This window comes from Malaclemys terrapin, chromosome 1, assembly GCF_027887155.1.
Source record: "Malaclemys terrapin pileata isolate rMalTer1 chromosome 1, rMalTer1.hap1, whole genome shotgun sequence".
In the NCBI taxonomy this organism is placed as follows: Eukaryota; Metazoa; Chordata; order Testudines; family Emydidae; genus Malaclemys; species Malaclemys terrapin.
In genome coordinates, this window is record NC_071505.1 from 50,051,512 (window position 1) to 50,066,931 (window position 15,420).

Here is a 15,420-nt window from a genome sequence, read left to right on the forward strand (position 1 = left end):
GGGCAGGGAATGGGCAGAGTTGGGGTGGGGCTGGGGCCCCTTGGAGTGTCCTCTTTTTCCAGGACTGCAATATGGTAACCCTAAGTAATAAATGAGTAGGTATCACTAGAAATCTAAAATGGCGACAGCAATGTTTTTACATTAGAAAAATCAAAATGGAGGACTCAGATCAAATTGACCAATAGCAGACAGGCGACTAGGGTGAAATAAAGTTAAATAGGGTAAGGCTGAGTTCACTCCAGAATACTTGAAGGGAGGGGTCAGGAGCAGGATCTCAACTAGGTTCAGCTAGTTCATGACAGGTAGAGCTGATTGGCTAAGCAGGTATTGCCCCACTGGGAGGATCTATGCTAATAGCTGGAATTGAGAAAGCAGCCAATCAGAGAAGGCCAAAAATTGTATATAAGGCAGAGAGTTGGCTGGCTTTTGTGTGGGTGTGTGAGTGGAGCAGAAGAAGCACAGCAGAGAGCGGACCACCCCCAGAGACAGAGCAGAAGGAACATAGATGGTACAGAGGGATTCTAGAAGGAGAGTAAGTATAATTCCTTCTTAATTATAAGGAATGCATGGGTATGATTGTAAATAAAGCTGGATGCCTGCATCTGAATGAATTTTACCCCACCCATTCTATGATTGCCTGATCACCACACATAGAATGTTATTATTTAGTAATGTTCTTTAAGGTGTAATGTTGCTTTATACCTATTGTGATAGACCCAGGCCAGTTGGGTGTAGCAGAAGGCAGATATACTGGCCACTGGATTAACGGTTTTCTGTTCCCTGCCTGACCAGAACAGGGGCTGCTCTAGGCTAATGAGAACACCTGACTCCAATTAACCTGCAAAGAGTCAGGTGAGGCCATTAAGCTAATGTGACCACCTGACTCTAATTAAGACCATGCTGATACTATAAAAAGGGCTCACTGCAGTCAGGCAGAGAGGAAGTGTAGCTGAAGGGCTGGTTAATGAAGACACCCTCAAGTTATTGATAAGGGAGCCCTAAGATAAAGTAGAGCTGTGGGGAAGTGGCCCAGGGAAATGTAGCAACTCTGGCAGTGAAAGGTTGGCTGCCAACAGTTGCTACCATTAGGGTCTCTGGGCCGGAACCCAAAGTAGAAGGCGGGCCCGGGTTCTCCCCAACCCACCACTACAGGAACACCTCCTGGGAGGGGAAGTCAGGTCCCTGTCAGGACAGGAGGCTAAACTGTTCTAAAACAAGCCCTAGGGACAACAGAGACTGTGGGAATTCTCTCTCCAACCTCCTTGCTGGCTGATGATGAAAAGGGCTCAGTAGACTGTAACCCTGGCCCTAGAGAGAGAAGGGCTACGTGGAGGGCCTCAGAGAGCCACTGAGGCTACCATATACCGCCTAGAAGCGCAGGACCCACAGGGACAAGGTCAGAGCTCTGCCACACTATGTATATGGGATCTGTGTGTTACATTGTAATAGGTTTAATATTGTATTGCAGCATTGTATTAAGGCTTGATACATATGTATAAGGGGTCAATGTGTACTGTATCATGCAACATTGTATGTGCTATATGGTTTGTGTAGTCTATTGCGTCGGCTTAGTATATGATTGCATAACACAATTGCATTACATTTAGAAATGTGTCATGTATTGCAGTGTATTCTTTCTTGATTATTAAGTGTATTGTAACTGATTAGTTCCTTTAAAATAAATATTTTGTTTTTGAAGAATTACTGCTTGAGTGCCAATCCTTTGAGCAGAAGGCTGTATCCGTATCCTCTCACAGTCTGTTCTGGGGAGCCCTTTGAGGATCAGAGACAAACTCCCTGGTAAAACCCTAGCAATTCCTCTAGGGCGGGCCACCTCCTGTTACCCACTTCAGTGGGACAAATTAACAATTGGTTTACAATTATAGGCAGGCAATTATTAGGGTGCCTTGGATCCAAATTTTGGGGTAACATCATTTCACACATGAAGCCACAAACAATTGACAATCACCTTTAGTCATTACCAGCCTGGCCTGGATTTGTCATGTTACAGAATTATTTCTTTTTTTTTTTTTTTTAGGTTTTGATATTTTAAACTAAGCTGCATGTTGATATTTTTAGTGAAGCAGTAGTAAAACATCAGGCCATGTGGCAGAATCAGGAATATTTTAGAAGTTGTGTAATCCTCTTAATACAAACAATATACAAGTAATGTAGCACTTACTCTGGATAAAAAGACACACTGAACAGGATCTGAGTTCAACCACTTCTCACTGAAAACTGAATTGTTCTCTAATAGAAAAACAGCCATTTGCTTTTGTGGGCAGTAAAACCTAGAGGCCCTGACCCTACGACCACATGGAGACATAGGCACCAACTTTCTCAGGGGCCAGTGGGTGGCCCTGGCCCTGCCCTAACTCCACCCCCTCCCTGCCCCTAATGGATCCCTTCCCCAAATCCCTGCCCTGGCCCCGCCTCTTCCCCTCAGCTCGCTGCATTCCCTCTCCTCCCTCCCTGACCGGCAAATCAGCTTTTTCACAGCGCAAGCACTGGGAGGAGGGGGGAGAAGCAGGACGTGGCAGTGTACTCGCGGAGGAGGTGGAAGCGGAGGTGAGCTGGGGCTGTGGGGCAGAACTGCCGGTGGGTGCTGAGCACCCACCAATTTTTTTCCGTGGGTGCTCCAGCCCTGGAGTTGGCGCCTATGCATGGAGACCCATTGACTGTCCACCCCATTCATTGTAAATTCCAGGAGCCAAGCCTAATTGCCCAATCCTGCAGAACTTTACACATATAAACCAGGATCAGGTACTATTTTCTGTTTTAAATTTAGAAGCTATTAGAAATTTGGGCCCAGATCCTGCAAGATGCTTTGCTCACATTGAGCTATTTGCAGGAGTGGAGCCATAGTGAAGCATTTCAGAGTCAAATGCCAGAGCTAAACATGTTGTATCCACCATATATTCAAGCTAGGTGGATGTAAATCTGTGCAGTGTTATAGCTCCATTCTCTTCAGGTTGCTTTTCAAGTGTTATGGCACCTGCTAAATCTGAATAATTAAATAACCCACCTGGTTACATGGGAGTACAGTTGAAAGCAAATGAATAGACTGAGAGAATAGTTTTCATTGCACAGGGGATCTACTGCACTGTTGCTTCCAGCTTTGAACGGGGAAATAAATAGTTACGAAGATAAGGAGTGGATGGTGTTTGACCTGTGAAGAGATTTTCTTCCTTCTCCATAATTCCTGATTGGTTTAGATGCTTTAATATCATATTGTTTATATTCTTAAGATCTTCTGTGTTCTTCCTTTCAAATGCTAGTCTGCTTGTCACTTCATCCATCTTGTTGCCAGTGTGAACTTTAAAAGGAAAGGACATTATGTTAAACTGGTAACATTTAAACCAAGTGGATCATTGTCACTTGGTGCATCCCTGTGGGAAATTGAATGGGAAATTATTCTGCTCAAAGACATAACATGATAGCAAGTTCAGAAGCTTAGTTGGAAAAGGTTGTGTGTGAAGAAGTTATGGTCTGGCTGAATTCTTTTACAATCGATTTTGTTTTACATTCTGGTGTAGTATAATGCAATAAAACATACTGCTTAAGAGTCAGCATATACTGTCTTCAGGTGGGCAACCCTCTCATTACCATCCATAGATTTGCTTATTTAAGGGTTGTAAGATTTATCCCTATGTCTGGACACAACACATTCATACGTCCCTTTGGGCACAATTCCTAAATAAATCAGAGACTTAGGATTAGAACCAGAACCTTTCATTTCCCAAAACATAGGCTCTACCATCTGAGTTAAAAGAGAACTCCTACTATTAATAGCCTCTCATCCTCTCTGTGGAACACAAAAGAATGATATCACTTGTTTATTTTTCTATATCTATCAAGCCCAGTACATTATGTACTTGGGCCTTATCTAATTAGACAAAATTTTCCCCAAGGTTCTGAGTTTGATAGGAGCTTAAATCCAACAGCAGGGTGCCAATCCTTGATGACTCTGTCTGCGGATTACAGACATAACGCTAGATAAACCTCATGGCTGGGAGAAAAACCTTGGAACTTCAGCTCCCAAAAAAACAGGCCTCTACCCCTTTGGGTCCAAGAAGAACTCCTGTAATTAACTGTAGTAGTGGGTCCCTTACCCTCTCTGCTACCTAGTCATTACACAGCAACGTTACTCACTCAGTTATACATAATATAAAGCCAATACTTGCAACAGGGACACATCCTGTTTAAGCACATTTGGGGTCATCGTAAAGCAATTTAATTGGGCTTCCCATGTACAACATACAAGATTCCCTGTGCAGCCTTTACGTCCCCGACAGTTCTCTGCTTTGCCAGCAGGCTCTGTTACGAATCCAGATTATGGATTCCACTTAGTGGAAGCAGTTCAGGGACCAGTGGATGAAAGTTTCCTGTTAAAAAGAGAGCGTGAGGAACCTGTGATGTGCCCCAGCTAGAGCCACGACATAGGGGGAAACATCCTGCTGCCAAAGGGCCTCAAGTTTGTCTCGCCACAGCATCCTCAGTTAGCAGACGGCACCTCATCCTATCTAACACCACATCATGAGCAGTGAAAACCAAACTGGTGGATCCCTGTGATTCAGAGGTAGCCTGTGGCTGTTTGCTTGGCAGCATTACCAGCCCCTATAAATCAGGGGTGGCCAACCTGTGGCTCCAGAGCCACATGTGGCTCTTCAGAGGTTAACATGCGGCTCCTTATATAGGCACTGACTCTGGGCCTGGAGCTACAGGTGCCAACTTTCCAATGTGCCAGAGGGTGCTCACTGCTCAACCCCTGGCTCTGCCACATGCTCTCACTCCTCCTCCTCCCCCTCCCTCCCAGAGCCTCCTGTATGCCACGAAACAGCTGATCAGAAGGTGCGGGGAGGGAGGGGGAGGCGCTGATTGGCAGGGCTGCCGGCGGGCAGCAGGCGCTGGGAGCTGGGGGTGAGGAGCTGATAGGGGCGGGAGGCTGCTGACATATTACTGTGGCTCTTTGGCAATGTACATTGGTAAATTCTGGCTCCTTCTCAGGGTTGGCCACCCCTGCAATAAATGGATAATTATCCCCACAGAGGTGATGCTTTTAGCCAATTCTGAGATTGCATCTGATTATTCAGGCTCCTTTTGTTTGGGGAATTCTTTGTTCCAGATTATTTCCACTCAGCTCTGGAATCTGAAGCCCTCTCTGAATAACACACACTGAACTAACCTAAATTCACACACACACCCATGTTACTCTATCAGCCTTAATGGAATTACACCAGGAACAAAATTCTTCTGGAGAAGAAAAAGATGTTTTCAAAACATGCCCCAACAATACAATCTACTTGAAAAGGAAACACTCTGCTTTACGGTCAACATTTCCAGGAACCGCAGCCTAGCATTGCTGAGCTATATTTCAACTACTGTTCTTATGTCAAGATTAAATGCAGGTTGTTTAAAATCCTCCTTTAAGGTGTGGGTCATGCTGATAACCTGTTGTTGGGCTTGGCTGATGAAGTAGCATGGAAAGAAACTAGCTTTTTAAATATCAGAGGGGTAGCCGTGTTAGTCTGGATCTGTAAAAAGCAACAGAGAGTCCTGTGGCACCTTTAAGACTAACAGATGTATTGGAGCATAAGCTTTCGTGGATGAATACGTCTGACGAAGTGGGTATTCACCCACGAAAGCTTATGCTCCAATACATCTGCTAGCTTTTTAAAGGTTGCCCTGCCAGCCTTGTTTAATTTAGATAAGTTAGCACACAGCAGCAGCCCCTCTACAAGACATTTTTAGCTTAATTAATTTCTATCCCTTGTCCTGAGGGAATGGATTCGAGTTTGACACTGTTGCAGTGCTAGGGAGAGAGCCACCCACATCCTTGTTCTGGGGCTAAGTTAGCAAGTCTGAATAATTCTCTGGACTCCCTGTCAAGACACATTTCAGTGAACATCTGTCACTTCCCATCTCAGGAGGTATCTAACTCTCCCATCTTGGGACATCACTTATTGAGGTTTTAGTTTGTAAGGCTTGGTCTACACTGGGGGTGATTGATCTAAGTTACGCAACTTCAGCTATAGGAATAACGTAGCTTAAGTCAACGTATTTAGACCTATTCACTGGGATGTCTTCACTGTGGTGAGTCGACTGCTGCCGCTCCTGTCGACTCTGCCTGCGCCTCTTGTGGCGGTGGAGTACAGGAATTGACGGGAGAGCGCTTGGGGTCGATTTATCGCATCTAGACTAGATGCGATAAATCGACCCCCACTGGATCGATTGCTGCCCACCAATCCGGCAGGTAGTGTAGACATACCCTAAGAAACATCACTAGCCTTCCCAGTGCAGGGCTGCATTGCACAGCCATTCAAAAATGCAAAATATTTAAATGATCCAATACAATAGTGTAGCTCCTGCTTACACAGTGTGGCTTTCTAGCCCGCTCTAGTAGTTGGATCTGAGAGGTTTGTAAGTCTGCAACCTCAGAAGTGGCTTCTAGTCCCCTTAGCTCAGGAACTAAAACAGTGGTTCTCAACCTGAGACCCACAGGCCACTTGCAGCCCAATCAGCATGGAGCTGTGGCCCACGTGACATCCTCAGGGCCATACAGGTAGTATTGGATGCGGCACACAAAACATTATGGGTTGCATATATGGCCCACAATTGTAAATAGGTTGAGAACTACTGGACTAGAAGCTTGTGCTTTTAGATCCAGAGGTTCCACAGATTCAATGCCTAATGCCAATTACTAATCCAAGTGTTACAATAGCTTGTTACAATGTAGCCCAATATATTCCAACACTTTCTTCCCTTGACAGGCTATGTTATTTACAAGAATCGTAAATGTTTTACTTACTTGTTAAGAATATTACAAATGAAACAAGCGCCAAACTGACAATCAAAATAATGATCAGTGTGACAAAGAACAAATGTTGGCAACTTATGCTGCTCCATGTCATCAAACCGCCAGTGTTCTCTTCTTCCTGGGCTGCTATGGAACGAAAATAATATTCCGATATGAAATTGATGGGAGGTTATTAAGAAAACAAATAACAAAATGCCTCTGGTTCTAAGCAGAGACAAGCCAGAATAAACCCAAACTTTGAGAATGTTCAGAGCCAAGTCCAACCTTTCTGACTTGGATCCATCTCTGTTTCTAAGCAGGATACAGGCACCATGTTATTAATAACTTTAGCTGTCTCCTGTTAAATTGCAATCCTATTCCTGAAAGGAGATATGTAAAAATGGCAGTGCTTACTTAAAAGATCCACTTTCTTTATGTATTCAAAGTTATAGTGGCTCACCTTAGTGACAACAAATATTTTGCTGCTTTTCACTCCTGATAACCACAGGAACCATACAGCTAAGAAAGTGTGAGCAACATTCCTTTCCAAATTGTGAATCATCAATTGTCTGGCTAGCTAACTTCCCGTCAGTTACACCTGTGCAACTCTGCTGATAGCAATGGGCCTGCATAGGCTGAGAGCCTAATTTAGCCTGCAGAACCCTTATGTCTTGCAGTGTAACATGAGAAAGGAAGAATCCAGTTTTACTTTCCCAGGTTTAGGCTGAATGGGCAGGGCTGGAAGTTAGACTATATTAGAGATTGTTGGGACATTTTCTTTAAATATATTGTTTCACTGAAATGGAAACATTTTGTAGAGACGTATGGAGTTTGGTGAAGTTTTTGCTTGCCAGGTTTACAAGGTCCAGGTTGGACTCTCCTGGCACTTCCAGGAAAACAGAGAGAACGGGACATGCAAATAGAAAACTGACATTTTGGGGATCTGCAAATGGCCTTTTGTTCCAACACAATTCCATTTTGTGAAAATATTTGGAATGTTTTGGTTTGTTCCTATGCAGAATTAAAACAATTTTTGAGATCTCAAAAGTTGTCATGAAATGGAATTGTCTTGTCCAGCCAAATCTAGTATATATAAACTGAGCACATTTGGCATGGCAGTGAAAGGTATGCCCACTTGCCACTCCTCCTGCAGATGCAAGAAGGGGGACTAAAGGACAACCAGTTAGCCACTCCTTCCCTGAAATTTGTGGGGCAAACCAGCTTGCTGCTCTTTAGAAACTTTGGTGGGTGAAAGGACAGGTCCCTCATAAAAATATAACAGCTAAGTGTGGGGTGGATATGGGCCTAGAGGTAGGGAAGATAGTGGGAACCAGGGTTTGAATCCTCTTCAGAATTCCTGAACACAACGGAGAGTTTTGTGTGAACCTTAGTTTTCCATTTGGGCAGCATTTGCCCTAGGAAACCTTTTGGGGAAGTTCTGTGGCCTGTGTTATACACGAGGTCAGACTAGATCAGTGGTGGGCAACCTGCAGCCCGCAGCCCATCAGGGTAATCTGTTGGCTGGCCACAAGACAGTTTGTTTCCATTGACCATCTGCAGACACAGCTGCCCGCAGCTCCCAGTGGCCATGGTTCGCCATTCCCGGCCAACGGGAGCTGTGGGAAGCGGCGGCCAGTATGTCCCTGTGGCCCACGCTACTTCCCACAGCTCCCATTGGCCGGGAACAGTGAACCACGGCCACTGGGAGCTGCGGGCAGCTTGCCTGCAGACGGTCAATGTAAACAAACTGTCTCGTGGCCCGCCAGCAGATTACCCTGATGGGCTGCATGTGGCCCATGGGTTGCAGGTTACCCACCACTGGACTAGATGATCACAATGGTTCCTTCTGGCCTTGGAATCTATGACTCTCAGTCTAAAATCCCAGTCTGGAAAGAGAATGGATGTGCATCTCTGCTCATAGAGAGCTGAAGGCTAGAGGCTTGAGACTGGAGCAGGCAGTCCTTGAGCAGACCACATTGGGGAGATTAAAGATGGGGTTACACTGAAGCTGACACAGAAATCACAGTTTCATATAATTATCAACTATGAAAAATGTATTTCCAAGTTTCCATTGATGTTTTGTTGAATCTGGTAAGACTCTTGAAGGGCATTGCAATTAAGCTGATGGCGATAAAGAAGAAAAAGGATTGTATATGCCATAACAGAACTTTGATGATGAGTAAACCCATGGTTTGGGAGTTCACTGAACTAGTCAGAGATCTCTGGGAGTATTTTTGCTATCCTTTATTGCATTTAATGTGTTCCTGCCTGGAGATAAAGTAAAGCCTGCAGCCTTTTAATATTTTTTTTTATCATGCCCTCAGCCTTCATAACAAATACAATTTGTACTAAATGCCACCACCACAGATATTGCTTCATAGCCAGAATAATAATGAAGGAGGAGCTGCTTTCACAGTCTCTCAAGCATTGCAAGCTATGAATAGAATTCTCATAAATGCCACTTGTCTGCTCTGCCTAATGAACGCTTCTTACTAGCCAACTGGCCAAATGTGCCAGCTTACGCTATTGTAAGTAACCAGTGAACAAGGATTCCTGCCAAGCTGCAAACAATGAGAACATTTTATGTTGTGAAGCAAAAAGTAATTGGTGTGGAGCGCCTACCAAAATTAGAAGCCCTTTCTTTTTAAAACTACTTTAAAATTATGGCTAATGTGTTGCCTTAGGTTTGGTTATGTCAGATCATATTAAGCTACTGAGCTAAAGGAATGCCATGGGTACTGCATCACAAGCACTGTTGAAACGTCTTTTTTTTTTTCAAAACCCAGATCTGGCATTTTCTGTAGAAAATGGTAGCACTGTCCCATGTATTTTTAATGATTATCAGAGGGTGAAAAATGCTCACACAATTCAAGATAGGGGTGAAAGCAGTAGATGTGGTATAGCTTGACTTGAGTATGGCTTTTGATGCCATCTCACAGGACTTTTTCATAGACAAACTAGAGAAATATAGCCCAGACGAAGCTACTATAAGGTGGGTGCACAAGATGTGAACAAATTGGAGGAAGTCCAGAGGACAGCAATAAAAAGGATTAAAGGTCTAGAAAACATGGCCTTTGAGGAAAGATTGAAAAAACTGGAGAAGAGAAGACTGAAGGGGAGCATGACAACACTCAAGTATGTAAAAGGTTGTTATAAAAGGGAGGGTGATAAATTGTTCTCCTTAACCACTGAGGACAGAGCTTAAACTGCAGCAAGGGAAATTTAGGTTGACATTACGAAAAAAAATCCTGATTGTAAGGGTAGTAGAACAAATTACCTAAGGAGGTTGTGGAATCTTCATCATTGGAGGTTTTTACGAACAAGTTAGACAAACACCTGTCAGGGAGGTCTAGATAATACTGAATTCTGCCTCAGCACAGGGGACTGGACTAGATGACCTATTGAGGTTCCTTCCAGTCCTATGATTCTGTGATCTTAATAGTTCTGTAACAAAGAGATCCAGAATATAACACATTTCTTGGTACATCAGCTGAGGATTGTAAATAGTGCAGTCTCTTGGAATATATTCTACTGGTGTGAGAGCAATCAGATATTTATATAAAACTCCAAGCATTAAAGAAACATCTAAAATATGTCAGAGAAAGAGCCAAATTGGTGTACAAACTATACATAGCACTGCTTTCATTTTCTGCTGAAATGCAGCCACCTATAGGTAACTGTTTAACAGCACCAAGGTACTGTATAACAATTTAGTCCAGAAGTGAAGAATAACAATTAGAGGGAGACTCTAGGTAGGCAAAAGAGAAATGATCTGATGCTAGAACTGATTCATTCTGTGCCATTTCTTGTTCTTGTTAAAATGAGAATCGCCTACATAAGACAATACTATGGCAGATTTAATTTTCAATATGGGATCTTGGTGTCTGGCAGCTGCACCACTATAGTAATTAAAATCAGAAAAATATTCAACCCCTGGGCTAAGATGTTGATGTCTTTCTAACTCCTCTTGCATCAAAGCTCAAGTGTCACCTATACCATTTCTCCCAGTATTATTCATACATGTATAAAATCAAGCAAGGTGGTGGTTGAGTGGCTATCTGCATTTTTGTCCTATTTGAAGCCTAGTTGATTATGATTCTTCCTGTACAGCTACTCTTCAGCCAAATTTCAAAAGTACAAATTGTGCTGCTAAACTAAGGAGAAAACTACAGAATACTGTACCTCCTTAAATAACATAATGTGGAATGCTGCCAAGAAACTGCCACTTATAAAGTGCTTTCAGATCACAAAAAAGTCAAACACATCTCGAATATTGTTGGCTAAAAATAGTCTTGTTGCCATGTGTAAGTCAAAGAAAAAGTGCATAAAAGCAATAAAATCAGGAGGATAGTACAATTCTGAATCTATTTGAAATAAGTTCCCTGAATTAAGATCTAAAGAAGGTTCATCGAATACCTCAGGAAACTGGCTGGGATCATCAGATGATAGTCATTCCTTAAAACCAAAAACAGGATCACAATTTTAGTTGCCGTTTTTTTTTTTTTCCTTTTAAGCTTTTATGTGTATTTTAGTAATTGTGAAAATTGCCAGACAGAAGAGAGAGGTCATCATTTTTATTCCCAGAATGGATACATATTGGGAATGATGGTACAGGCTTACTACAATGTCCCACCCGTGTGCCTCAGACATGACGTGAAGGGCCCAGCTAGTAGTGGAAGGGTAGCTCAGTTTCCACAGAAAATATTTAGTTGTGGACGCTGCCAACAAGAATCTGGTACTGGCAACTGTCACAGACAGGTTACTGGAGTAGTTATACCACTGGTCCTATGTGTTCTGTGCACATGATGTGCCGGTCATTTTTGTCATAGCTATCTCTTATCAGAATTCAATTTCCTTTAAATGCCTGAGTTGAAGTGCACTTATTAAGCCAGATCCTTAGCTGTTGTAAATTGACATAGTGCTGTTGACATCAGTGGAAATACATCATTTGGATTTACACCATCTGGGAATCTGGCCCATTTTGTTAAAACATGTAGTGCATGTATTTATATGGTAAAAAAATCCCAGGATAAGCATTAGTTTAAATTATCAAATATATCTGTACATTAGTTTCTTCTTTTTTTTTTGACCCAGTGTATATTGAGAATAGTTGCCAAGCATTATCTGGCATACATACTTAACAGGTGTTGAGATCCATCGGAACATAGGTGCAGTTTGTTTAGGTTGTTTAAGGAATCAACCACATAAAGTTTTCCTTCTTCATTGGTATCAAGTAAGTCAATTTCCAGAGAAGAACTCTCCATTGTACCTAAAAGAAAACATGGATTTTGGAAATAACGACTACTGAAGTCAATGGCAAAAGTCCCTAGTCTCTCCCCTGATCATCTCACAATCTAAGTACTAGGGATATGAGATCAGTAAAAACGAAGGGAGCAGGTAGGGGAGTGAAGGAGAAGGGTTACAATGACAAGCTTATTAATTTGCTTATAAATACTGATACATCACTGTGGCTTGTTTTTTCTTGGTTAAACAAATGATTGGGGTCGGGGTGGTCAGCAAAAAGTTATAGCTTGCCATAATTGCTCTTCTTTCTTTACTTTAGATTTGGTTGACACACAGGACCTACTTTGAAAAGGGTCTGGGCTGGTAGCATAGGCCTGTGCCCTTCCAAAGAAGGTGAGACAATTCTTGAAGAAAACACAGACTATTTCCATGCCTTAAGGTAATTGTTCTGGTATTCTCTGATATTCGGCTTAACTTTGGATAGATCTACACTGCATTTAAAAACCCACGGCTGGCCTGTGCCAGTTGACTCAGGTTAAGGGGCTCTTTAATTGCTGTGTGGACATTTTGGCTCAGGCTGGAGCCTGGGCTCTAGGGCCCAGTGTGGGGGGAGGGTCCCAGAGCTTGTGCTGCAAACACTATGTATTTATCTGAACACTATGTGCCTGAGTCAGCTGGCATGGGCCAGCCATGGGTTTCTAATGGCAGTGTAGACATACCCTATAACACCTGATCTTTGCCATGGGCTTGGCTCTCAATGAGTACAAGTCCCTTGGAAGTGTTAGAAATTTACATTCACAAATTAACAAAATGACATTTAGAAATCACATCCTATGTATATAGATTGGATTACTTCTTATCAATTTTCAAACACCCAGAGGTGTGAGGCTCCAGCTCTATCTCTGCTAATAAGGAATTTGAAACTGCAGCTACTAGGCCCAAAAGAGACTGCTAGACTAACTGTGGGCTGTCCCGATGGTTTCTCTGCATCTGGGATAGAAAGCCCCATTGCTTGGAAAATGTGAATCACATGTGTTTTAACAAATACACAGAGTTATGGAGAAAGATATTTGTAGAGGGAGTAGAGCTGGCCAGAGTCACCCAGGCATACAAGCTTTTATCAGGCCTTTACCATACCGAAGCCCATAAAAGTCTACTCAACATTACCATTTATGCTGGTAATCTTTCAGCACTGGCACCCACGCTTCTCTGGGTAAAGTTCAAAAGTACATTTTCTCTAGGCACATGGGACCTTTTCCAGCTCCCTCCTTCTTGACTCAGTTACCAAACCCAACTGGCAAGTTTCCTGACTCACCCTTTCCATAGTATGACATCATGAAGAGCAGGTTCCCTCTGTACCAACATTTTAATAAGTGCCATGGGGAAAACTGGGGCTGTTTCCTGTCAGGCACGCACAGGAGCAGATACTCAGAGCATCATGCCAACCCACGCTGCTCTACGTCGCTCCCAAAGTTGGGGACACAGCCAAATAACTACTCATTGATTTTCAGTGAAACTTAGGCTCCTAACTAGTTCAGGTGCTTTTGAAAAGGGGACTAGCACTCTTAAGGGAAAAGAAGACTGATGGCTCTGTAAATACCTGGACAGAAAGAGTAAAGTCTTTATTCAATTGAGGGGAAATGACATGAAAATGAGTACAGCTCCTTTTTCTTTTTTCATTCTGAGCAGTTACTGAAAAAATACAAAAATAAGGTGAAAAAGCTAGAATTGCAACCAATCAACTCAATCCAGTAGCTTTTATATATGCAACAGTAATTTCAGGACAGATGGCTTCTATGCACTAGAATGTATAAGGTAACAACTTCTAGTAGTTATATATTTATGGTCTTTGATATCTCCATATGACCACATCCATGCCCAGCTGTATTTCTTACAGACACAGTTATGCAGTGTTCTACAGATTCACCACCTCTCACAAACAAGGGCCTCTTGCTATTTTTAGCTTCAGAAGGGCAGTTGTTTTCCCTGAACATTTTCCATTTTGTTTAGACTTCCTTGCAACAACTTTAAGGAAGACTCTCCTAAAGACTTGAGCTCTAATAAATGTAAGTAACTGATTTGATAGTTTTAGATACATGTTAAATTCACAGATTTTTGTAATTAAGTATTTAGAAGCAATTTCCCCACTGTACACTCACTTTCTGTACATAAAAACAGCATGCTATGAATGCTGTTTTATGATTTATTTCTACATCAGTACCTTGAAAGAAACAAGATATCAGCGTCACTGGCCTCCTAACTATTAATTAGTTTCACAAGGCTAAACTAACCCTCATAGCTTTTAAATTAGTCATTGTAATTTGTATTTTAATATTGCTTAGAGGCCACCCCCTCATAAGCGTTAAAATATCATAACTTAATACTTTTAAATGCAAGTTATTTTGGGTAATGTTACCACTCTGTAAACTAAGTACCTAAAAATTCTTAAAGAATAAAATCAAGACTAAATGGATTAGCAAAAGAAGAGAATGAACTGTAAATTACTTACAATTTAACAATATTCAGCTAAAAATTCAGGATGGAAGAAGTCATCCAGTACCAAGTATGAGAAGAAAACTTGCTTTGTAGTTTCCCTCCTCACTTTTAGACCCTGTAAACTCCCACAGGACCCATAAACATAGCTATGAAACCGACTATCCCTTTCAATCTATATTTAGCGTTCACTTTGGCCAAGAAGTCTAGTTTCCAAATATTGACCTATTTAAAACAAACACACACACACACACTCACTTATTAGACAAGAGTCACTATGAAATTTTAATATTTACTGCTATTATGGTGAGTTTTTAACATATGCTTTTGACATGTATCATTTTACTAATATTTTACATTGAGTGACTTTTTTAAACAGGCTTGATAAACTAATCAAACCAATATTCTAGTTAATGAAATATTTAGACACATCCTAAGATACACAAACTACATCCATTTAATTTATCTTCATAATAAAGTGTGATTTTTAAAGTACTCCATACAAAGGACTCTAACAGATTTTTCTGATGTATTGGTTAAGAATATGCACAAATACTTGCAATGCAAATTTCCATTTTTCCAGTTAACATTACAGAAGGCTGTATGTATTTAAGAATTGCCACAAAAGTTGGTTGATGCCAATACAAAACCAAATAGGCTCAGATAGTTGATCTATGGAGCAGTCCCATATTTCTAATACCATTATATGTTAGTCTGCGTTTTAACAGTGTGAAATTTAGGTCATGTCAAGTGCCTAAACCATGTAATCATTTCTGTAAATGAGGCATGACAAATACTAAAAAAGTCAGTCCTGTGGCACCTTTGAGACTAACAGAAGTATTGGGAGCATAAGCTTTCGTGGGTAAGAACCTCACTTCTTCAGATGC

The 15,420-nt window shown here is 41.8% G+C and overlaps 1 protein-coding gene and 1 long non-coding RNA gene across 4 annotated transcripts in view; one reads left to right on the forward strand and one right to left on the reverse strand.

Annotated features, from left to right (window-relative positions):
- Positions 1 to 15,420, reverse strand: part of LSMEM1 (leucine rich single-pass membrane protein 1) — a 16,729-nt gene continuing 1,309 nt past the window's right edge. Inside the window, exons 1-5 of one of the 3 annotated variants that reach the window (XM_054024104.1) lie at positions 14,550 to 14,670; positions 13,641 to 13,732; positions 11,934 to 12,065; positions 6,809 to 6,940; positions 1 to 3,316 (exon numbers count right to left, since the gene is read on the reverse strand). In XM_054024104.1, the coding sequence (XP_053880079.1) occupies positions 3,096 to 3,316; positions 6,809 to 6,940; positions 11,934 to 12,060 (480 nt within the window). In that variant the 5' untranslated portion in view covers positions 12,061 to 12,065; positions 13,641 to 13,732; positions 14,550 to 14,670 and the 3' untranslated portion in view covers positions 1 to 3,095. Of the gene's footprint in view, positions 3,317 to 6,808; positions 6,944 to 11,933; positions 12,066 to 13,640; positions 13,733 to 14,549; positions 14,671 to 15,420 lie in introns of those variants that run through there. The other 2 variants (XM_054024087.1, XM_054024096.1) reach the window with 2 other exon arrangements.
- The window catches only part of LOC128834916 (uncharacterized), a 9,772-nt gene continuing 8,407 nt past the window's right edge, over positions 14,056 to 15,420 (forward strand). Inside the window, exon 1 of the long non-coding RNA XR_008444525.1 lies at positions 14,056 to 14,106. This is a non-coding gene — a long non-coding RNA (uncharacterized LOC128834916). The remainder of the gene's footprint in view (positions 14,107 to 15,420) is intronic.